The following is a 25,057-nucleotide window of genomic DNA, read 5'->3' on the forward strand; positions in this document are numbered from 1 at the left end:
AAGCGCTTAAATACTCTCAGCGGAAAAGGAAAATGGTACAGTGTGTATCACACTCATTCGCATTCAAAAACGCCACCCACACGCAAGTTACACGCATATTGTACCAACATGGCTGTCAAAATAGTTCCGTAAAGCCACAGGGCGTTGAATCGTGCATCGATCTTTTGACTAGGGCTTCTCCCAGTAATATACACTAGACTGGTACCTACAGCCATATACAAGCACATCAGCATCACCGTCATCGCCACAGACGCTTAACTACGTCACAAAACGCCGAGGTAATCACTTCGACGGGCTGAAACACGGGTGCGAGTCTTAGCTGTGTTAAAGCCGCGGCTGGGGCGTGCGTGCTGGGTCGGAGCCGCGCTTCACAACGCGACATCCCCGACCATTTTTCGGTGGATGGCCAAAGTGGCAAGGAACTGCCTGTGGCCGCAACATGCATGGCCGTAGTACGCACATATAGCTCTGGTGCGCAGACCCGCAGGAAAGTTACACCGCTGAACGGACCAATGTCGAAAACATTTTAACAACGTTTCGTCTTGGGAAGAGCGGTTCAAGACCGTTGTACAGCTGCACAAAGGGCGGAGCGACGACTGACGCCTAGGCGCTGAGTGACCTCAAAACAGCAATTCTACTGGCACCAGGACGGCGGACGGGATGGACAAGGCGCAGCGACCACGTCCCCGCTGCTAAGACCCTTCCCGTGCTCGCGTCTCCGCAGAGACCGCTTCCAGCCCACACCTTGCGCGAGTCGGTTTGAATTGCATCCGCTACAACATGAAAAACGGGAGCGCTCGTGTACCCCAAGGGCGCCGTTCGCATTCACAGAGCAGCGTCTGCCACTGTCGTACGGAGCAGCCGCGACGCGAAGCGGAGCTAGCTGCCAGCGCGACCCACGGCCGGCTACTTGTCTTTGGTAATCATGTTGCGGACCTTGTGCAGGGTCCGGCCGACCAGGCTGGCCTTGTGGCGCCCCTGGCGGGAGGCGTCCGAGTCTCGGCTGGCCTCGGACGCCACCGACGGCTCGCGCTCGGCGTCGGGCGCCGCCGGCGTCTCGGGCGCCGGCGCCGGCTCGGTGGCGCCCGGCGTCTCGACCGCGCCGTCCTCGCCGCGACAGCAGCCGAGCTCGTCCTCGGAGCGGCTCAGGAACGCGCTGTCGGCGTCCAGCGGGCCCGGGCCCGAGTCGAGGATGGCGTCCAGGCTGCGGCTGCGCGTCATCTCGCGCCGGCGCGCGCCCGACACGACGGGCGAGGCGCGCCGCTGGTACTGCAGCAGGCGGCGCGGCGAGAGCGGCGACATCGGCGGCCGGCTGGGCGTCCAGCGGCCGGGGCTCTGGCCGCGCGACAGGCACGGACTCTGCGCGCGCGCCGCCGCGCCCAGCGGACTGTGACCGCGCCCGCCAGCCGGGAACCTGCAACCAGGTGACGCCGCACTGTGAGCCGCGGGCTCCGCCGAGCGGCCATACGCTCCACATGGCGTGGAGAAGCGGACAGACGCTGGCGCGGGTGGCCGCCAACGCCGAGCTAAGCGGTATGGACGTGTGCGGACATGCCAGCAGCTAGTATACACACCGGCCACGCCGCCGAAAGGCGAACAGTTACGGACTGTACAGGTAAAAATAGATACAAACACACCCGAGAGCAGCATGAAACACGGACACAGAAACTGACAAGGCGACGAGATAAGTGAGGATGGGAAAAGAACGAAACATGCCGGTTGCAATGATGTCCCGAACATCATCCCAAACGCAGACGTGCTTGTCTTCATGCATTTAACATGCCGACGGTCATACAGACGCATGCAGGGTGCCGGCAGCAGACGTTGATCTTGTAAATAAGTAAACCATGCGCGAGGCTGTTGGACAAATGTGTACCATTCGTCGCACGAAAACAAGGTTTGTACAAGATACAAACCAAACTGGTCGACTGAATCAAGACAAAAGTGGCCGGCTCGACTGTTCATTTACCTGATGTGTCCTCATATGGCCGCTTGAAACGAAATCACTTTCAGTCCGACGTTCTTAAAGGTCGACTGCTTCGCTTTGCAGTCGTTTTCAAAGGGCATGAATCCAGTAACACAACGTTGTACACATCTAGTTCAGCGAATACCTTGCGTACGCTAAAGGAAATAAACCATGATCTAGCGGCAGATATGTGCTCAACAGGTACCCCTCTGTTAGTTCGAACAACACCCATCCTCCTACCCCAGTCAGTCACCAAGCAGCTCTACGAAGCGCACCTCAGCAGCGTCCAGGCGTGTTAGTCAGCGGCAGCGAGTGAGAGAAAGACAGCGTGGAGCCGCTCCCAGAGCTTACCCGGCGCACCGTCCACCACTACCGCCGCCGCGCGCCGCCGCACGCCGCCCGCGCGCCGCTCACTGTACCTGTTAGGCGTCTCGCGCCGACTCAGAACTCTGCGTGCGCAGGAAGGGGTGCGGCGGAGGCCGGGTGGACGGCGTGCCGGGCCCGGTGGTGTGTCCTCCGTACCGGCCGTCCGAACGGTTCAGCTCGCCCCGCATGAAGCGCTCCAGCTTGTCCACGCACGCCTCCTGGTAGTCGTGGATCCACCTGGCGGCCGGCGGCGACACTACGGTCAGGCGGGCGGACTGACGCTCGGGTCGCCCAGCGGCGGGCCGACGCGAGCGGTGTCGGCGGGCGGGGTCACGTTAAGGGTCGAGTTCGAGATGGACCGAAATAGGGGCGAAGGCAACGTTCCGTTCCAAACCGACATAGACCGTGCAGTCGTCCCCCTTAGTGCCACATGACAAGCGCTGTTTGTTACCGCCGCACTTTCGTATTCAAGTACACTTGCCACAAGTTGCATGCAATGTAACACAATCTACCAATAGTTCAAGCGAACGTCTTTTCGCCGTCTTTCTCAACATAAGTCAGCTTGTTAATCATTGACCATAAAATGATTTCATAAAAGACACGGCTGCTGCCCCTGGGCTTACCGGACGCCGTTGAAGGTGCACACAGACTTGATGTCCTCCGGCAGCTCGTCTGCCTCCGGCCATTGAAAGTTGTCGATGATTGGAATGATGTTGCACTTGGACTGAAGTGCCGCGTACACCTCCTGAGGGTCACAGAGATGTGGTCAGGGTGCAGTCACGGGTTTGTGACCCCTCCGGCCTCACCGGCAGTCGTGGTCCTGCTCCTGCGCGCCCGCTCATTGCGGCCCAGCCATTCGCACTCAGCCTTCTTGGTCTATCAACGTATCTATTCTCAGATCTTCTGATTCCCACACTGTGCACCTTACCAGTTCAGTCCCCACCTTGTGCGTTCAGCTCTTTCGGTCATACAAAGTGCAACCCCTCTAGTCCCGCAAGGTTGACACAGCACTCTCAGTCTTCAACTTGCTCACCATGTCCTCTGTCCTTACCTTGTGCACCCAGATCCCGTGCCTTTACCTCGCGCTGACCCCGTCCTGCCGGTCCTCACCTTGTGCACCCAGTCCTTCTGGTCGTAGTCCTGGATGCAGCGGTCGAGCGCCGACGGCGTCAGCACCAGGATGAAGTTCTTGGCCTGCCGGATCGAGTTGAGCAGGTTGTTGTCGAACTTGCCCGCCTCCAGCCGCTCGACGTCGATGAAGACGGAGAAGCCGCGCAGCTCCAGGTGCACCTTGAGCAGCGACGCCAGCTGAGAGCCGTTTGAGCGCCGGTACGAGATGAAACAGTCGAGCGTCTTGTCCATATCCTCGGACACTTCGGGCGGCGCCGACTCGTCTGCGGAACGAGGGGGGGGGGGGGGGTCAGGGAGGTGCGAGTCCACTGGCGTGGCACGCGTCGGTTAGCAGAGGGAGTCCATTTTTCATGAGTGAAAAGTGGGGCACCGGGCACGATCAATATCTTGAAGGCTACGCATTTCGTCTTGGACGAGCCGCCGCAGCACCCAGTTGTGCGACCCTCGCTTAAAGTAGGGCCAGTGACGTCATTTGGTCTTCTATCTGACGCCCGGCGGATGAGATCACCGGCGCTCAAAGACTATCTGTCCGCGATTGCTCAAGCAAATAATGGTCTCTTGATCCTTGGAACACCTTCAGAAAAGGACCCACCCTTGTACCTTCCCTGAACCGACATAGGTTGGTTGCATGAAGATTCTGGTTCATTATGCAAAACACACATCGCACTGCATCCAAAACGCTTCGTCAAAGCCCGCATACCGGCATGCAGTTTCATAACCACGTCGGTGATTACCTGTAGGGGGTCGACATTATGTCAAACACGTCACGATAGAACACGAGAAAGTCACGCTTTATGCGGAGGGGGGGGGGGGGGCTGCACTGAAACTGAGCTCTCGTCCCGCTCCTGTATCTTCTTACTCTTTATGGCTTCGTGTATCCGCAGGCGGTGAATGGAGTTAGATATGTCACACTCGAACTGCAGCTGCTCATCCGTCAAGTACCTGCAGGAAAGTCAACAGGAGCCGAGTCATCCTACGGGACACGGCTTCCGGCCGCGTGTTGGACTGGACGATAACGCCCTATCTACCCCTCTTTGATGTCAGACCTAGTGGACGTTATCATTCGCGTCTCGGGGAACCGGACTGTAAATCGACCGGCTAAGATCTGAACACGGTCTCATCCAAAGCGTACGCGAATTCCCTGAGGCTCAGCAGCAATCCACTGATTCGATAATTCATTAATTGGTATGGCCCCGCGGTGGCAAGCAAAGCCCCGCAAGGGCAGTCATAAGGACAGCTGCACACATTCCAGCCACGTCAAAGCTGCGAATAACCATGAAAGCCGAGCTGCGCTCGATGCACATTCATTATGCAGGGCTCAACAGCCAAGACTCTGCATCAGTCGACAGCAGAGGATCAATAGCTCGAGTATGAGTCGCCCACACGAGCTATTCGAGCACCCAGCGCGTGGTCCGAGCTAGCGTTCCGCCACTATCGGGCCAACCCGTCGAAGGTCGGTCAGCAGAGGCGGGTGACTGCCCACCTGAGACAGTCCTTGTCCACTCCGCAGGTCAGCATGGGGTACGTGTAGACGCTGAACTCTGGACTGATGCTCTGCAGGAAGGTGTTGAGGCCCGTGGAGTCACAGCTGGAGTAGTCAGCCATCTTCTTTAGGTTGCTGAGCTCGCGCATGAAGCGGTTCCTGAGGATGCCGTTGGCCATGGCAATGTCGTCCTTCAGCATGTCCTCCTGTCATGCGCAAGAGGAGGTCGCCGTCCATCCGCGATCGCACGAAGTCGTCGGCAAATTGGGAGAAGTTAATCTGTGGAAATCCATAGAAGTGGTCAGTGAAAGGGGTTCCTGCTTATGTGGGGTCATTTGGCTTGGGAGACTCGGGAGTAGTTTCAGAGCTTGAATTTGGAAATTCTTAGACACCTTTTGTTTTGATTGAGAGTGAGGGTACAGGCTGACCGAGTCGTGCTTGCACGTAAGGTAATTTGCACTCAAGATAATTTCTAACCTGAACGGCCTGGACAGACTATCTGCGACGTTTTCTAGACTGTAATATCGTCACAGCTAATGATCCTACGTTAATACAGCTTTCCGCAAAAATAGCCGTCATGCCCCACACATTGTGATTTTGTGCTGCTGTTATTATTTTCTTGCAAGCTGTTCGAACAGGCGAGATTTTCCTGCAACATTGCAGCTGAAACAATACATGACCTTCCTCATACGCTTAACACGTGGACGAAACAATTTTCAACCTGCAATGCAGCTGAGGAGCGCGGGTGAAACAAAGCTGCAGATCTCAGCGATCCGGCGTCACCACGACACCATACAAGTGGAATAGAACGCAGCACAGAAGGGACAGTCTTATGAAGACAATTGTGAATCAATATAAGTATACCACGAGCGCTTGTGTGCGAACCAAGGAACCGATCAGTCCCCTTTTCGAAATTTTTAAGTAGCGATGTTAGACATCGGCAATCAGAGGAGGTAAGGACGGGAAGCCGATTGCGCGGCAACGGTGAATATGCCCCCTACATTTTACCAGGTGATCTCAACACTGTCCATCGCATACAAGCGTCAGCAATCAACAAAGAGATGGCCAACGACACCTTTTCGCAAACCAGCCTCGCTTACAGGACGCTGAGACCTAAAACGAGAGAGATCGCGCATTGGGAACATTTTCATCGTGCCTTTCACAGCGACGCAGTCTCTGGAATTAGCTATTCCCCGGCACAGCTGATCAGAAATACACCACCAGCGATAACGACAGATGACAAGGAATTCTGAACGGACGCAATGTGCGTAACAGCGGTGAAGGCAATAGCAAAACGAATCACGAGTACAATTCCCGCGCTTTCCTTGGGTGAATATGAATGCACTGAGCCTCAATGCAACAGCAGTCATAGTCAGTCATGTGGACTGTGAATGTAACCTGGAAAGCGCGTTCACTATTAATGAGATTACAACTTCATGAACGCTTCGTCCACGATTAACAGAAGCGATAAGGGATGCATTTTTGGCTCGGTCCGCCACATCACCAGTGCTCATGACGTGGCTCGCTGTGACAATACGTCAGACACGCTCGACAGTCCCTAGAAGATTCCACTTCAAATGCGACGGAACGCCACCGCGTTTCCACGACTCCAACCGCTCGCTGAATTACAGACTCCGACAAAAGTGCGACACATGCCATCCATCCCGCCACACAGCAGGGTCAAAGTCTGACCTGGCGCCCACACCCGCCTGCAGCAGCCTGTCTCTCCAACTCACCTGTTTCACCCACTCCTTGACGTCCTCGACGCTCCAGAGCGGCACCTGCTGGCTCAGCTTGTGCGGCACCTCCTCGCCGAGCAGGCGGAGCGCCTGCGCCGCGTACTTGGACGCCACCGCGTTCGGCGAGCTCGCCACCTGCTTCAGAGGCTCGATGGCGCCGATTTCCTCGAAGATCTCCGGGCAGCCCTGGCGGATCTTGATGCCGGCCTCCATGCAGAAGTGGAAGGCGGCCAGCTTGCGCGCCTCCTCGCGGTCAGAGAGCAGCACGGGCACGAGCCGCTTCAGCCAGCTGCGCGACTGGCCGTGCACGTGCGCCACAGTCGACTTAGAGAACTGGTCCGGGTCGTGCGAGGTCACGAACGGCTCGACCAGCTCCAGCGTGCCCGACTTGAGCACGGCCGCCTCAATCTCCTTGTTGGCCACCATCGACGTGATGGCCAGGCACGCGTAGTACTTGATGTTGTCGTCGTTGTGGAAGGCGAGCGGGAAGAGCCAGCTGGGTACCTTGCGCTTCATCATCGCCTGCTGGTTCTCGGGGCCCCCGTACAGCGAGAGGTTGGCCAGCGCCGACGCGCAGTGTCGCAGCGTCTCCAGATCCTTGTTCTTACACTGTGTGATGACGGCGTCCAGCCCGCCCATGCGCACCACGTCACTGCACGTCCCCTCGCTATGCTTGAAGAGGTGCTCCAGGATACCCGAGCCGACGCGCGACTCGCGCTCGTCGGCCTTCTCCGCGCACGTGCGGCACGCCGAGCGCACCACATTGTCCAGACCGCGCTCCACCACATACTGCCGGTTCTCCGTCGTCAGACACTGCTCGAGCACGCGCGCACTCTTCAGGTCCACCTCCTTGCTGCCCGTGTTGCACGTGCGCATGAGCACGTCCAGGCCGCCGTTGTCCCTCATGACGTCACAGAGCGAGTTGCCGAGTTCGTGGCCGTATGTAGGCACGGACCAGGCGCGGCGCATCATAGTGTCCATCTGGTCGAACATGGAGAGCTGCTGCGAGGGCTCCTGCTGGTCCAGGCCGCGCAGCATCTGCGCCATGTGGTGGGAGCACTTGATGACCGCCTGGCCCACGTCCAGCGGGCTGGTGCTCCGCTCCAGCCGGTCCAGCTCTTCGACGGCGAACGCCACGGCCGGACTGGTCGGCGTGGTCACGCCCTGCCAGTAGCCGCACATAACTCGTCAGTGCCCGGCAGGTGTGACTCACGCGCCGGTAGCCCAGCCGGACGTCACCGTCGCCAACGCAGAGCCTCTGCTCTGGCGATGACTTATCGCGGGGTCAGATGTCGCGAAACAATGAGACCGGGAGGTGGGCGCGGGAGCCACCGACCGCGTTATGCCTTCGCTGAGTCCGCCGCACGACGCCTGCATCAGACGGCACAGTGACTACCCTCCGGAGATGCCAGCTCAATCGCAGCGGCAGACGGACGAGCCCAGCCACTGCACCCAGCTTTGATAGCCCACGCACCGCCCACACACGCTACCTGAGACAATGGAAGAGGCACGATACGCGCACGCTTGTAAACATGACTAGCATGGCAGCGCCACTTCCGGGGAACTCGACCCCTCGGTGCTCGGCTCCCTCGCTTTGTCCTGACCTGCTGCTTGTTGATGGTGACCTTAGAGTGGGTAGACTTCTTGGAGCGCTGCTCCTGGTTGACCACGCCAGCCGCCGTGGTTTGCCGCTGCTGGTTCTGCTCCATGGCCACCTTCTGCGTGCTGAAGCCGTCTGTAGAGAGCTTGGCGCCGGCCACCGCTGCCGACCGAGACTCCTGATGCGTGACGTCACCTGCCTTCAGCTGGCGCGCCTCCTGAAACCACGGCCAATTACGGATCAGCAAGCAGCTCCTGATGTGTCGCATCACCTGCCTAGAACTGGCCGGCATCCTAAAAAATGACCAACCATGAACCAGCAAAAAAGTCCTGGGTGCCATGTTTCCTGACCTCCGCTGTTTTACCTCCTGAAACTACGATCCACCACGGACAGCAAAATCATACCAGATTTAGCAGGAGGTATCTTGTTGAGTTCAGATATACTGCACACGTATATGCGTCAAACCTCGCCCGACACTGCGTCGTAAAAGTCTGACTTGTGACGAGCCGAGCTACTCAGGTTCAGTGTTACGCGTTGACCCACAATGTGTGTGTCATTGGGGCTTTACGACGCACTCAGCTGCTGAGGCTGTATGGCGTCGCCTACCTCTCACACTGGCAGGAGGGGCGGGTACCGCGGGGAATCGAACCCCGTACCTCTGGTTTCCCAGACGCATTGACCCACAATGAAAACACATCTTCTCCAGGGGACAGTTAGCCTCTTGTGCCACAAGGCGGTACGCGGCACCAGTGATTTCAGCCCAGCTATATTCTTCGAATGCCCGTCAGCTGGAGCCAACGGCATGCCAAATTTGCTGGAGCCAACGAGACCGAAATTTTCGCGCAGAAGGCAAGGCAATCGATCACCGCGCGGGCGGCGCGTGGAATGCTAACACCGGAAGGCGGCGACGGATCGGCGGAAACGGTTCCTTCAGCCACATGAAAATAACCAGCTCAGGCGCATACCGCATCGACCGCCGACGATACCTGATCGTTGACCCTCATCGGCGGCATGCTGACGCGCGCTCTGCGCCCAGCCAATGGCAACAGGTCGGGCCAATCCGTCAGAGGGGGGGGGGGGGGGTAGGGTCGGGGGCGGACGACGGGGCGTTTTGCGCAGCGGCTCGGTCCACAACCGGAACCGGTTCGGTTCCCGGCAGGGCGGCTCGTGAATCGTCGGCGGCGGAAATTGCTAACCCGAACCGTTGGCGCACAGATGCAGATGCCGTTGGTCATAGCGGGATACTAAACGTCAACTGTTGGTAAGTAGGGTGAATGTGCCAGCGTTTGCGGACCAAAATCGGAAAGTGACGCATTTGAAGCAAGGGACTTTTTGCAATCTGATCTTGTAGCTGTATCCTGAATTCCGTACTTTCAAAATAGAAACGCATTAATGGTTGAAGCCATGCTCATTGTTCATTGAAGACCAATACAAGCACCAAAAACGATGGCCGATCAAACAAAAAATCACCCACGTTTTTCACTTAACATAATAATTTTAATTTGCGTTGTCTTTAGCGCAGGATATCGTGGAAATGCACGTTTTCCTGGCAGGAGTGCCAGTATAAATTGTGTGAGCAGCGTGGACCATTTACACCCTTTTCAGGGACTGCACCAATCTGAGATGGCCTCATCGTTCTTCGCATATCCTGTAAATATTGTCCCTGATCCTCAGCCGCAGGGATGCCTCGGCGATGGGGAGCTCCTGTTTCATGTCGTCCCACTGTACTTGGGCTAGCGGCGCTGTGTTTGGGCGGATGCAGGATACCACGGAAAATTGGCCACGCAGCTGACCAGGAGCGACTGAAGTGCCGGATCAGCCAAACACTTAAAAACAGGATAACAGCCAGTTGGCTGGCACAGCTGGCAATCCTGGCGGCATCCTTTACTGCGCGCACGCCTCAGTGGTCGGGCGTCTGCCATTCCTCACCAGGACCAGAGTTCCGAACCTGTTTGCGGCGGGCGAAGTCAAGATACAAACTGCCGCTGTCTCAGAACAATGCTCGCCGTTCAGGTCACTGAAGCAACATTACTCCGTTGTGGCGATGGACGCAGACGCAGACAGTTGTTAGCGGCAGAGCCACGCAGTATGGACGCCTCCATTTAGCTTGGTGCACCCAGACTGGGCTGAACGATAATCCTCACTGCCTATGTATGCGCAACAGTGTGTCCAATGTCGACAGCTGTTCCCAAATTTTGGGCAAAAAGACTGAAGCCATGACAGGGGCGGGTCTTCTGCACCCTGCAGCTCCGCCCACCCCGCCCTCGACATGACGCCGTCACATCTCCCCGCACGCGGCCTCCGCGCCCGGCGCCCTGAGACCTGCCGCGGCCCGCGGCGTAGTCCTGCGCTGTGTCGTCGGTTCACCGCCGAGCGCGGGCGGCTCAATGTCGGGACGCTTGAGGGCTGTGGCCGTGCGGCGTCGGTCACAGTGGACCGGCGCGTGCCATTGACGGAATGCGGCGCAGAGACCACCTTCTCCAATGAGAGAGAGAGAGAGAGCGAGAAAGCACCAACACCTAACTCACAACAGACGTCCAGCCCTGCCTCCACCGCTATCAATCCTCGTCGCACGCGGTAATAACTGAGCCGACGAGAATGCTAACCAGCCGAAAAACAATCTAACAAGCAGTTATTCACGTCGAAGACAGCTCGATATCCTACCAACTGCGCGGGGGTCCTCATCGCTCAAAGGCGGCTTCACTGCCGGCCCACGCACAGTGATGTTAGCGGCGCCGGCCGGCGCGGCGGCCGCTGCTGGCGCCGGTGCGCCACGCACTTCGCCCCTACCTTGATGACCAGGTGCGGCATGGCGAGCCTCCCTGCAGGGCGCCGCAGCGCTCTGCTCCGCGCGCTGGACCCACCAACCGCCGGCCACCACTGCCGCCCGACTTGGTGGAGTTCCAGTGGAAGACAAGTGAGCTCACCGTTATTTTTAGCGGCGGGGTCGCATCCCTCAGCGCGCGCAAGGAAGGCCCCTGACGTGGTGCTCGGCTGTTTTCGCCAGAAGGGGCCGACCTGGGCAGGCCCGCGCGGGCGGGGACGGCCCACGGAGCTTGGCGTGGACGGCTGGAAGCGGCGCCACAGCTGCTCACGACATGTTGGCTGCCGTCCACCGATGAGCTCTTGCCAGCGGCACGCGGTATTGGGTTCATCTCTGACGCCAAATAACAATTCCACTTGACCACTTTGCTCGGAGTTATGGGCGCGCAATGGCCATGATAACCGACATGACCTCGACCGCAGCGCCTGTCCCAGCCCCTGAACACCCTTTGGGGCCGATGGCTGTTGGACTCTGGCAGGACAGACAGGCTGTCGGTGGAGATCGTTATCGGTGGGCCTGTTGGACTCACTCTTGTGATAGGTCGTTGCGGCACACACATAAAAAAGAGCGAGACGTCGCCCACGCATTTAGACTGAAGCACGCGACGCGCGGGGGCACGCCCTATAATAACATGCGATGAAGGAGATAAGCGGGTTTAACACACCGTCTGCCAAAATGAGAAATGATGGGCATCCCATATTTAGAGTTATTAGCGACGAAATTTACATTTCATTACCGATATTGATGGATATCGATCACTATAAATGCGTCTGGCTGCTGAATTAAGTTCATTAAGGCAGACAAAGGACGCCAAACCACGAAGACGTTCACTCCACTAAGAAGCAGACTTCTTACAAGACGTGTTATATTTACGTTGAATAGAGAGGCCTGAGTGAGTTAGCCTGATGGCTTGACTAGCAGATTGGGACTAAAACTGGAAAAACCGGACGCCGTAACCAGGCTTCGTAAACAGCATGCCATACATTTAAGCTGCATCATTATATGGTTCCTACATCAACGCCTACGCACTGTTGTTCAGCGGCCCATCCCATTGTTATAAGGCCTTTCAAAGCGCCTTGCTCTTATGTCGATTGCGTAAATCTTGTGCATTTTCAAGTGCCAATTTCAGGGCAAACATAATTCTGGCGGCTTAAAAGGCCGAAGCGTTCACCGTCGGCACACAAGGTCATGGACGTAGTCACCGTTCACAAACGGGAACTGCTCGGCAGATGGTCCCAGACCTCCATCAACGAATTCGCGTGGCGGATCAGTGAGCTCACTGTCAGAAGCCGAGAACGAAGACCTCGACATCACGGACCTCGACCTCGCATGGACGTCATAGAAGACTTCACGTGAGCGTGGCGATTAACACGACTCGCCATCGACAACCCAGGGTCCCACGACGGCACGAGCAGCGCGCCAGACCACATCGGGCCAGCCCAGGCGACAGGTGGCGCCACCAGCACCTGCCCGCGCCGGCCGGGGCGGGCGCGCGCCGGCCGGGCGAGCGGTCACCGGTGAGGGTCGCGACGTGTTTGTAAACACGGGCCCCCTGACCGCAAACAGCTGGCGGCGGGTGGCGCCCGTCACCCGGACCTGGGATCGTACGCAACAGAACACGGACAGAGACTCGTTACGGCACATGGTCCGTCCCCGGATAAATATTTACCGGTGTCGGCTTGCAGAAGTGACCTTGCGGAGGCACCATGTCAGCAAGGACATCAGAGCCGGCGCCTGCGGGTGGCCGCCCGCGGCTGGCGACGACCAGGCGAGTTTCAATCGAACCGCAAGCGGCGAAATCAGCCGCCTCGTCGGCGTTACGACTGGCCCTGCCGCTGTCCCCGACCCACAAATAGCGCGCGTCTGGTTCGATTTCCCGTGCCGGCAGCCGCGGCGACGTCGCAGGGAGGAGGAAGCCGCCGGCGCCGGGTCCGGCTGCAGCTGAGCATCGATCCCGACGCTGGATCAATCTGGCGTCGACGCCGCCGGGTTGGCAGTTACGGCGGGGTCAGCTGTCGCCACCGGGCCGCGACACGCACGCGGCGGCCAGGCGGCGGACGCCCGGCGGCGAGCGCGGCTCGGCGCCGATCCGCCCGACGCGCGAGGCCGCCCTCATGCCCCGGGACGCTCCCGCCGCGACGTTGATAGTAAATGTCAGCTCACACGTCCGATGCGACGGCTTTGTTGTCGGCGCCCTTGAGGCGGCCAGGGTGACAAGGAATGATTACTATGCACCCATTCACAGCCGAGTGGAATGCTGGCACGAAGGTCACGGCCACCTCAGCCAGTCGGACCCTCCATTAACTACCGTCGCGCTCGTAAAAGGGCTAGGAAAGCCAAGGCGACTACAAAACGCTGCAGCACAGCACCTTTCATGCCAGCTGAACCTTACACCCGGTCGATTAGTTAGGTACCTGACTTTCCCACAATGGCGCAATATACTTCTTTAATCCCCGTAATTTGTGAACACTAGGGACCAGTTATGAAGGGCGCATACAGTGCCAGACGGTTTACCGAATTGGGGTATTAGCGGTGATCCTAGTGAGCTGTGACATACTAATAAGAGCGCGACGTAACGCGACGCATGACATGACATTTGATGCTGCGGATCAAAGATTACGCGTTCAGTCCACGAAACGGCACGTCATGAACGCATCGTGCTTCTTAAGTCCCGAGGGTAGAGACCACCTAGGTCACAAAAGTACAACTTTGCCTTGATCAGTGAAGCGATCTTTGGATATCTGGAACATATTTCGCCGAATATGACGCGAAATTTGGCTCAGCTGTGACTCGCTACGATTTGGCACGCCCTGTTTATCTGGCTAGCCCCAAAGCATCTCAACTACGGCTACGTTTCGAGCGCCATCGCTCTCCATACACTTTACAACTTACACTTAACCCATGTCACACGCATCACAGCCGCCATCACCCACAGCAGAACCAAAGCTCCCCTTCTCCAGCAGACAGTTCATGATTTCTCCTCCAACACACGCACCTCCAAACGCCCCTGATGCCAGCACTCCTTACCCCACTCCGACCATCACACCCCAGCGGTCCTCTCTCCCGCCTCACCAGTCACTCCCACCTCACCCCTCCGACGGCGGCCGCTCCTCCCGCAGCAGCCGGCGGCTCCGCGGCGACGGCGGCCGGCGGCCCCTCGGCTCCGCCCTGGCCGATCAGTGCGCGCCGCAGTCCGCTCAGTCCCCCGCCCAGTCTGCGGAGCGGGCTGCCGTACATGCCGGTCCGGCGGCGGCGGGCGCGGGGCGCGACTGCGGCCCGTCGCGGCCGACGCCGGCCGTATCGATCCCGACGGGGCACGCTCGTCCCGGCACATCCGACACAGCGCGCCGGGCCGACCCCGGCCACGTCAGAGCGGCGGTCACGGCCGACAGCGGCCGCCCCGCCGTCGGCGACCGGCCGTGTTGCTGCTCACGGGCGCGGAGCTGCTCTGTCGCCGCCGAGTGACGAGCGTGACGAGCGGGGTGACGAGCGAGGTGGCGAGCACGGGAGGAGGCTGAGGAGTGCGCCCCCGTCTCGAGCTGTCTCGCTCCGCTGGATGGGAAGGGGGGACGCAGCGGGACGGCAGCGTGCTGGCACAACACCGCTGAGAAGGGCGACGCCAACGACGTCGTATGAGAGGTACAAAGAGCAGACGGAAGGCAACATGGCGAGGCGGCCACTTCGTATGCGACGTGCGCACGCGGAGCGGGTGGTAGCATCATTGTGCGGATAGGAATAAGTAGCACGCGAAGATTGCTGCTTTGGCTCCACTGCGGAGTTGCCTGCAGCGTCCAATACGACACCGCTCGTGGCGAGTAAAGACCTGGCCGACCTTGCACGGCCTTGCCCCGTGCTTTCGCCTTGTCATGAAAAATACCAGAAGCTTTATTGCTGGAACAATACCCACCACAGCAACCGTCTGTAAAGATGCTTCGAAAGGCCAGGTTCCGACCTTCCTCATTTCCCTATCGCGTTTTCCGCGAAGAGAACAATCATTCAGCAAACGTTAGAGCGCGTCCTCCCCTCGCCGTCGCAGAACTGTAAAGGCTACGTAGTATTGTCAACGCTATGTTTAGTTGTTCGCAAATCCTTGGGCTCAGAAGACATACCCTTCCTTTTAACCTTTCTCTCGCGGTCTTCAGGAGCTTATCAGGATACCACATCGTTCAACGTCTGCTCAGTCGAAATACCCGCATCGGAGTCGGCTTGCCAGTATGGTGGAGAGGCCCTTCTCGGCAATAGCATCGAGTTCATCTCCAGCAGGTCTTACTTGTCTGGTGGAGAGGCCCTCTCGGCGGTGACCCCGTTCATCTCCAGACGGTCTTACCTGTCTGGTGGAGAGGCCCTTCTCAGCAATAGCACTGAGCTCATCTCCAGCCGGTCTTACCTGTCTGGTGGAGAGGCCTTTCTCAGCAGTGACGCCGTTCATCTCCAGGCGGGCGCGCATGTCCGAGCTCGCCTTGTTCTCGTGGTAGGAGTTGTCGCCCTCCTGCAGGCGCGTCATTTCCTCACTGTTGGCGGTGGCCTCCTCCGTGCTGAAATCGTTGGTCACCAGCTTCTTATTGGAGGTCGAGTAGGACTGCTTCTGCTCGAACACCTGCACATTGGGGTCCCGGCTGGCACCATCGTCTCCACCCAGCTCGATGTTGAGCAAATCACGGTCGTCCAGCTTCTCCATGGACAGCGAGTCCTTTAGCTTGTCCATGGACAGGTTCTTGAGCGAGTCGAAGCTCTTGGCCAGCTGGCGCACGTTGGCGGCCGACGCGAGTGAGGCGGCCGACGTCTGTGACTGCAGCGCCGCCCTGGCGGCGCCTGCTTGCACCCCGCGCACGCCGGCCGTGGACGTGAGCGAGGCGGACTGGCTGCTCTGGCTGCTCACGGCCCGCGTGGTGGACGTGACGCACGTCACGTCCGACGCCAGGCCGTTGCTGGCGCCGATCTGCGTCTGCGACACCTTGCGGTTGAAGTTCTGGAGCTCGCTCTGCGCGCAGCTCGAGGCCGCCAGTCGGTCGCTGGCGTCCGCCTGCACGGACGTCTTCAACTCGGAGCTGGTGCTGGAGCTGGAGCTGGTCGTGGCGCGCGTCGACAGCACCTGCGACCGCTGCGACGCGAACCGGGTGGACGTGTTGTTGGACGTGACCTGGAGAGGGAGGTGCCACAGGTCAAACATCCGCGCGCGAACAAACGCAAGGGAGGCAAAGACAAAGCCTGTGTTTGCAAAGGAACCGCTGCATGCTTTGCGTACGTGTTCCTGCAAGTTAAGTACAGTGTGAATGCAAATCCTGCAGTGTCTTTTAAAAGCCCACCCAATACAAGACCGATCCTGCTAACTAGTAATGATGCAACGGTACAAAAAACTAATGCGATGCCATCACCAGCACGTAAACACAAATACAAACAACCAGACAGCGTACACACGACCGCGGTAAAATACGCCGTCTGCAGAGCTTGGACCCGTGTCTGGTTTGATGGCGGGGCAGGAGCTGCAAGGTAACGTCAGAGCATACCAATAAACGGATTATACAAGTTTCCTTTTTGAAATGGAATGCAGTCTTATGCATCTATTTCAGGTGCAAGCATGCCAGTGCACTATTGGAGGCAAGCCACCGCTCATGAAGTTCACGAGCGTGAGCATTTTTAGCATCGGAACGTAGGCAGTTCTCGACAATGATCGAAATGGATACTAAGTTAAGACTATTGCCCAGCCTTATACCATGAACCATTGCACTTCGCCTTCATTGCAAGAGCAAGTTACGCATTCTATGCACCGAACTGTTTGATGTCATAATAACATATCTTAGTCAAAAGATAACCACAGTATCTCATGTTTACAAGTTAAATGCTACAACTGAACCATTTTTGCTGGTATCTAATAGCATGCGTCAGCTACCAATCTGGAGAAAGCACGTGGTAGCATCGCCACGCATTTCGGAACGGCGTTTCGTGCAGATACAGCCATTTCCAGAGCGAAATGCTCACGCCGCTGAACTTCTGCCACCATGATCTACCTGCCCTGGAACTGCGCTTTACTAAAAAGGCGTACAGCAGCCCCAGCCGTACGCACCTTGGCGTTGCTCATGGAGTCCGGCGAGGTGGGGAATGCCGTGACCTTGGCCAGCGGTCCGCTCTTGTGGCCGCCGCTCAGGCCGTTCTGCGGAGTCTCCGGCAGCGTCACCACCGGCTCCCCCTGCATGTCAGGCATCTGGAATGACAGGGGTCATTATGAGATGGCAGGTCGTCAAAAACGCGAGGACCTGCGCTTAGCCGGCTCACCTAATCTTCAGCTTTCAGATGTGCTGGAGATGTAGAGGATTGTGCTTTTGTGCTTATGCTTCCAACAACGAAGGACGTCGACTGGCAAGTGGAAACAACGTTCGCGTTGCGCTCTTCAACATTACGTGTCACGAGAAATGCCTTAAAAACGTTGCAGCATCTCAAACGCTGAACCACTTCACCATTGTGAACGGATGCTGTAACGGAATCAGTTTGCAGAACTTGAGGTTGGCAGGAGCTGCCTGGAGAAATGCAGATTGAGAACGAGATTTCCCAACGGTTCATGTCTGGCTTTTTGGAGCTGCTCAAAAACCAGAGCAGGCAAAAGCAGCAGGAGCAGGACTCGCGTGCAGGACAAAGCATCTAATAAGCGGATAGGAGGTTCCTATGCGGGAGGGACAGGGACGCAATGTGCAACATCTTAAATGCTCATCGTGCTTACACACGTGAACATTAGAGCACGAACACGCGGTAACTATCCTGCCAAAATTGTAGCCCAGTTCCCAAATAGGAGAGCTTCGAGTTTTACGGCGCGTGCAGAGCGCTTAACCATTCCATGTCGGGCGATCTAAGCCAACGTTGTCACGCAACGCGGGAGATAAGCCGAGAAACGCATGCGCCGCTTTGAAATGAATGGAGCCAGCGTTTGTGCCGGACACGAGCAATTACACGGACGTCTGTTTGCCGAGGCTATAAAGCTTTAGAGGCGATTGGAATGCCGCCAGTATCGTAGATCCGCGATTTGTCAGTTCAAGGTCAACTTCAGCCTGAAAGAGCTCCGTCTGCCCACCTTGCATAGGGTCGTTCTCTCACCACAACGAAACCTTTGGCGCGCCGTGCCAGCCCTCGTTGCCGGGCATCGGGCCCACCTCTCAGGGCGGCCTCCTCAGCCAGACAAGTGATGGATGCAGCCGCGTCCTGGCCAATCACCACCGGTTCCGTCTGCTCATCCAAACCAGCACGAAAGGCGTGGCCCGCTTCGACGTTATCTCCGGAGGCCCCGCGGCGGGGCTCTCCGGCAGATGACGGCCGCGCAAGGCCAAGGCCCTGTAGACGTCAGACCCGGGAGCTCCCAGATACCCAGCTCCCAGCAGGTCTTAGTCTGGAGCGTGCTCGTCCCTCCCCCACCGTTCTCGGCTTCACAACACTGATGCAACTTCCTGTCAGCATGCGTTGCATGCACGGCGAAAAAGCACACCGGCTTAAGCAAACAGGTCTTTTCCCACAAGCAGCACCTCAGAGTTCGTTCCTGAGATGCCAGCTGGCACTGGCCCGCCGACAGCGTGGCGACTGAGAGGAGCGAACGGGGCAGCCACCTCTGGCCTGCTCATGAGGCGTCTGCTCGCCTGTTGTCAGGCTGCTGAAGGTCACTCAGTGGCGCCCATCACGCCCCTGGTGCCCGGCGAAGCCCCGCCTGCAGAGCGTGCCCCCGGGGAGCGCGGCTGGGTCGGGCGAGTCGGCCGCAGCGCTGAAGACCTCTCGTTTCTGACCCTGTGACCTACCTGGAGGTCGTTGGGCTTTCGACCTCTACCCGGCACTGCCTGCCTGGCAGACCTTCAAACGGGCGGATTTGGATGGCGGAATTTCCGCAGCGGACCTTTCAGCTGGCCGTTCCACTTGCGCGGTCGCATGATCGAGCTGACTGGGTTCTCCGAAGGGGGAACTCCGGCCCGACACCTCACCGCCGGCCGACGCCGAAGGGATCCCGCTCGCGCTCGGACCAGGAGCGTCAGCGGCGGCGCGGCGCCGTGACGAAGCCGCCGCCGTCATCCGACCGCCCGGCCATCCATCAGGCCGCCCACGCGGCGCGCACAGAGCGGCGCCGCCAACCCCGCCAGCTGATTGGATGACGGCCGCCCGCCTCCGCCCGGCCAGGCCGGTCAACACCGCCGCCGGCTGACGAACGCGGCCGGCTCGGCGGCGTCCCGCACGCGGCGAAGACGAAGCCACCGTCAGCGGAGGGCCGACGCAGCGCTGGTGGGGCAGCTGGGACGTCACTGGAGGGATGTTTGGGTTTGGTGCGACCTTGAGGATTGCGGACAGTTTGGTAGGAGTACCAGAGTTTGGTAAAATTGCATCTTGTTTACCATCTGCTTTAAAAACGATATCAAATGACCTCACGCAGCTCCCCGGCAGGATTTGTTCAACACCTGTCACTGGCCTCTACGCATTTTACGGGGCATTTGCGATAACCACAGTAGGCCAAATTATCGTCGCAACATTGTTATCTGACTTTCGCACTCCATCACAAGCTTATGGCTATCCGGAAAAAAGGCGTCGACCGCCCACCACGCTCGCCTTGGATACGGAGGACTTCGAAAAGGGTCATTATTGAGTCTTGAGCGCGGTTGAAAAGTTTGAACATGCAAACAAAATCCAACCTAAGACAAATGAGGGCTTTAGGACGCCATTATTGCAAAGGTCATCATTAAATTTTGACATAACCAACCAGTAATTAGCGACAAAGTTTGGTGCAAATTGTAAATGCATAAACGGCAACACCCAAAAAACAAATAGTTTAAACTCCGACCACAGTGCATCAAGCCCTCAGTTGGAGATAACTGAACAATGTTAATGATCACATGGCTTAAATAACTGCATCATTTTTCACTTAAATGTAAACGCCAGCCACGTCGTCACGTTGTCACGTCACGCTGATGCGCAGATATCTGGTCAACTTTGGGATAACCGCATAAATGTACACGACAAAATCAACAAGATGATAAAACCCACGCGCGTTCAAAGCGCACCTCAGGCCTGAGAGGTTTTGAAGGACACGTGTGTCTCACCACCGCGCCTGCGCAGCCGGCCGAGCCTGAGCCAGCCAACACTGCGGCCCGGCCGCTGGGCCATATCTACCATGCTGAGCATGTTGAAGCTGCGTTTCCTGACCCGCAGCGTGCCGGACGTCACGTCCAGACTCATCTCCGTCCGCGTCATGAAGGTCAAGATGGAGTCCAGCGAGCCGCTGAGGCGCTTCACCAGCGGCGGCGGCTTCCACGCCGCTGGCGTCGGCCGACGCCGCGCGCGCTGCGCAAGGTCCTGCATGCCCCGACCGGCGGACGCACGCTCGCGACACTGCCGCCCCGGCCGGCACGCCGCGACCGCCGCAGTTCTTATCGCTGCCCCCCTCCCCCCCCCCCCCACCCAGCCACTCGCCCCGCATCCCGTCGACAGGCGACCGGCGGCACGCGAGAATCGCTGCAGCGGCCCAGCGCGGCGCCACGTGCCCCGGGCGGGTGCCGGCGGCAAGTATCCGTCGGTGCGGCCGGCACGGGCACAGGCGCACGTACCGTCGACACCGGTCTGTGCTGATGACCAAGCCTCTCTGGCTCAACGCACAGTGGTGACCAGACCTCTCTGGTTCAGCGCGCAGTGGTGATCAGACCTCTCTGGCTCAGCGCCCAGTGGTGATCAGCTGGGCCATGAAAATTGCCCTGAACCTTCTCCGAGCTCATCTAATCCGCATTTAAACACGCAGTAGTTTTAATGTCATTTCCGGTTTCGCAAGCCGTCTGCATCGCTGCTCGCCAGCCTTATCGCAGCCACTCCCTTTCTCAGGGGGACATTTGTGACTCTGTACCGCCGCGGTGGACCGGAATGCAGCACAGCCTTCGCTGGGCTGACCACAGACCACAGATGCTGGGGCAGACCGCCAGACCACGACCACTGGGCAAAAAACTGAGAGCATGCCGATTTTCCATCGTTAATTTTGCATTCACCTGCCACCATAGTTCACCTGAAAATCCCAGTCCCAGTCCGTAACCTGCATACCATTTTGCAACAGTCCTTGCAAAGGGTTACCGTGCATTTGTTTCAGAGCCACCGTGTCGCGAAATTTGACGATAAATCGTCTACGCGCATGCACCGGTTTATCATCACGAAGCTGGCCGTAATTTTCCGTTGTACGTAACACGTCATCCACAGACTGGTTCCAACAACAACACTGACTTTACTTCTGAACACCGGGAGCTTCTAGCGCCCCTGCCGGAGCCTTCCGGCCGGAACCATGACGTCCTGCGGTGTTCTGGGAAGCAGTGACTCACAAGTGACTCGGCCGGCTGGGACGGCTGCCGCGCCAGGTATGCGGCCCGCGGCGACACGGATACGTCACTGCCGCCCATGACGCAACGGCGTCGCCATGCCGCGCGTACAAATATCCGGCGGGGCGGTCACGGCGCTTACGGTGATCGCACCGGACGTCCGGGGGAGAGGCCCGGACAGGTGGGGCAGGCCGGAGGACCGGAGGCCCGGACAGGTGAGGCAGGCCGGAGGACCGGAGGCCCGGACAGGTGAGGCAGGCCGGAGGACCGGAGGCCCGGACAGGTGGGGCGGGCCAGAGGACTGTAGGCCCGGACAGGTGGGGCAGGCCGGAGGACCGGTGGCCCGGACAGGTGGGGCGGGCCAGAGGACTGTAGGCCCGGACAGGTGGGGCAGGCCGGAGGACCGGTGGCCCGGACAGGTGGGGCGGGCCAAAGGACTGTAGGCCCGGACAGGTGGGGCGGGCCGGAGGACCGGTGGCCCGGACAGGTGGGGCGGGCCGGAGGACTGGAGGCCCGGACAGGTGGGGCGGGCCGGAGGACTGGAGGCCCGGACAGGTGGGGCGGGCCGGAGGACCGCAGGCTCGGACAGGTGGGGCAGGCCGGAGGACCGGTGGCCCGGACAGGTGGGGCGGGCCGGAGGACCGGAGACCCGGACAGGTCAGACGGACTGGAGCGCTTGCTCATGTCGCTGGGGAGACTCGACCGGGTGAGACGCTGAGGCTGGTCTGGTATCGTCTGGATGCTGCGAGGGTGAGCCGCGTCAGGCCCGGAGCCGCCGTGCGCGCCGCCCGAGTCCGGTCGCACCGCGTCAGCAGCAGCCCGACAGTGAGTTAGGATTAACGACCCCGCAAGACGTAAATCCATCAGCTTCTGAACAGACGTCTGCCCCCTCGCAGATGTGCTGGACGGACAGCACGACAGTAGCGTATCCTAGCGAGGGCGGGGGGGGGGGGGTGTCAGACCGCCTGGCCGCATCCCAGGACCGGCTGCATCAGCGGCGCTGAGATCCTGCAGCGGCGCCGGCCAGGCCCCGCCGCCGGCACCTCGTCGTCAGAAGATTCACGCGTCCAGCGCCGCCCCTTGTATCAGGCGCCGCCCTGCGCCCGCTGAGGCCGGGAGGAGCGCTGCCGCCGGCGGGCGGGCAGGCGTGCATACATCAGCAGCGCGACCTCGCGGCCGGCGCCGCCGGCCGGTGCGTAGGAGCTGAGGAGCCACCGCCAGCGCGCCGCCATAAACAGACCGATAAAGCCAAGGCTTCGGGGCGCCGGGCGACGCCGCGCGCCGCATGAAAGGCTCGCGACGGACACTAACGAGCCGGCCCTGTCGATAGCTGTGCCGCGCTATTCCTACGGCAGGGGCGGGGGGCACGCGTGTCACGGTCGCCGCAGGGGTGGCCTTGTATGCCAAGGGAGACCCGGAAGGGTTGCAAGCACGCGGATAGTTAGCGGGTTGAGATGGCTGCTTTTGCTATGAGCATGGGCATTCGGCTGCACAATGAGGCGAGCACGGCTTCGTTCCCATCATTTGGGAAGAGAAAGGATATTTAAGTCCATTATCGGTATATTTGGATGATTTAAGCGTCCAATAATGGCATGCGATGTCATGAAGTCTTTAATTTACATGCCTTAAGAAATGGCGCGTCAGCCTGGCCACGATAACAAAGATAATTGGAGATAACCATCACCTTCGTGAATAAATAATCTGACTCTTGTTGGCATCCGACCACTAATTGCACCTAAATATTATTGCGACATTGTGATGACATAAAGTACACACAATCAGCTACTTTTACAGCCACAACCATCCGGTAGACGCCGCGCCTCCAAAGTTCTCGTAAAAGTCGTCCACCCATCTCGGCGGAGAGATAGCTGCGGACGCGGGGTGCGGAGGCTGCGGTGAGCAGGGCCGGTGTCCCCAGCGCTCGTGAGACCGCAGATCCCCCGAGCTCCGACGCTGTCCTTCATCGGCGCCGCCTCCTGTGCACGCCAGCCGCCGCCTGGCTGCGGCGGAGTCGACATCGGTTCCTGAACTGCTTCCGTGTTGGTCTGCATCACGTCCAGATTCGGTGTCATTGGCTGTCCGCCCACATCATGTTTAGAACATGCTCATATATATATATATATATATATATATATATATATATATATATATAAATGAGCAATCTGGATCACGCCTGTGCCGTTAACAAGCGCAGCAGGCCGGTATACATGGTGGGAACGGCCATTTTGAGGGATTTCAATTCATGGAGGGTCTCATCGGTTCATAGGCGCCGGCCCGATTGCCCGGCTGGGTATCTGCATCGCTGCATTGCATGTCCGTTAACTGGCTGAGTGGAAAGTGCGCATGCGCAGAGAGTGATTTGATTGCCGCCAGCTGGACAGTTGGAACACTGTAACATGTCCAAGCTGATACAAACGCTACCTTGAAACTCATTGTATTTTCACTTGGCCTCTTTGAAACTGGTCAGTTTATCAAAAAATAATTGTTTGATTAAATCTGTCATAAGTTGCAAATTTTGCCCTTTATGCTGCAATAATTCTGCAAAATCTTTGCGATAGCATGGTACTTGATGACCCAAAGCAGGAACGTAGCATTGTTTCGTTCGTTCAGGATATGTTGGGGTCGAAAAAGGGTTATTACGATCAAAATTTTCCGCTCGTTTCAGGAAAATTGCAATGGGGAATGTTCTCGAATCGGCCGAGCTCCTCTAATTATTGAGAAAACAATTCCAGGAGTTCCTCATGTTAACTGACGCAACTTGGAATCGCCAAACCTACACAGAGACGGGAAAGCACACGGCCGAGCGCTGCGGCGGATCAGGAAGAGACGGTGGCGGCGCGGCGGGTAGAACCGGGCCAAGCGTCCCGGCAGCCCTCGCTCTCGGCCGTCGGCGAGCTGGCGCTCCGGACAAACGAGTCCGGTGTTGGCAGGTACGCGGCATCGGTGACCGACAGTGAACTGAGGCGACGGCAGAGGCGACGCCACGGTGACCAGAGACAGGACGGCCTGATCTGAGAGCTCAGCTCAGGGAGACCTGACCGCCGGTGACATGATCACTTAGTACAGGGAACCCTGACCGACGGGACATGCTCACTCAGCTCAGGGAGACCTGACCGACGGTGACCTGAGCTCTCAGCTCGGGGAAACCTGACCGACGGTGACCCAAGCTCTCAGCTCAGGACGACCTGACCGACGGTCAACGGAACTCTAAGCTCATGGAGCCCTGGCCTGAGTCCTCACCTCAGGGAGACCTGACCGACGGGACATGCTCACTCAGCTCAGGGAGACCTGCCTGACGGTGACCCAAGCTTTCAGCTCAGGACGACCTGACCGACGGCCACAGGAACCCTCAGCTCAGGGCGCGAGACCACGGGAGCACTTCTCAAACACCCGATGTCAAACGTCCGATGTGCACCCGATATGACCGATGATGTTTCGACGACCTTGGGGGAGGGGGGCACACTTTTTCTCGGAAGTCTCCGACTGAGCGGTCACTGGCTCACCACCACTGCTGCCATCTGTTGGTGGCAAGGTCAGACAGGAGGTTGCAGGGATCAGAAGCGGAGATCGATGAATTTGGATTAGTGAGGCTATCGAAAGATACCGCGTCGGTTGTGTTGTGTGGTGGCTTT

The 25,057-nt window shown here is 58.5% G+C and overlaps 1 protein-coding gene across 1 annotated transcript in view; it reads right to left on the reverse strand.

The window, feature by feature from the left end:
* Positions 1-1,421: 1,421 nt before the first annotated feature.
* LOC119098696 (NAD(+) hydrolase sarm1-like) overlaps positions 1,422-25,057 on the reverse strand; it is a 47,351-nt gene continuing 23,715 nt past the window's right edge. The window contains 11 exon segments of the mRNA XM_037221694.1: positions 1,422-1,991; positions 2,386-2,569; positions 2,956-3,077; positions 3,443-3,726; positions 4,323-4,405; positions 4,947-5,152; positions 5,154-5,225; positions 6,683-7,849; positions 8,290-8,502; positions 15,437-16,249; positions 17,174-17,311. Of these exon segments, the coding sequence (XP_037077589.1) occupies positions 2,389-2,569; positions 2,956-3,077; positions 3,443-3,726; positions 4,323-4,405; positions 4,947-5,152; positions 5,154-5,225; positions 6,683-7,849; positions 8,290-8,502; positions 15,437-16,249; positions 17,174-17,311 (3,279 nt within the window). The 3' untranslated portion in view covers positions 1,422-1,991; positions 2,386-2,388.

The sequence above is a fragment of the Pollicipes pollicipes genome, unplaced genomic scaffold (assembly GCF_011947565.3).
Source record: "Pollicipes pollicipes isolate AB1234 unplaced genomic scaffold, Ppol_2.1 Scaffold_4740;HRSCAF=5597_pilon_pilon_pilon, whole genome shotgun sequence".
Classification (NCBI taxonomy): domain Eukaryota; kingdom Metazoa; phylum Arthropoda; class Thecostraca; order Pollicipedomorpha; family Pollicipedidae; genus Pollicipes; species Pollicipes pollicipes.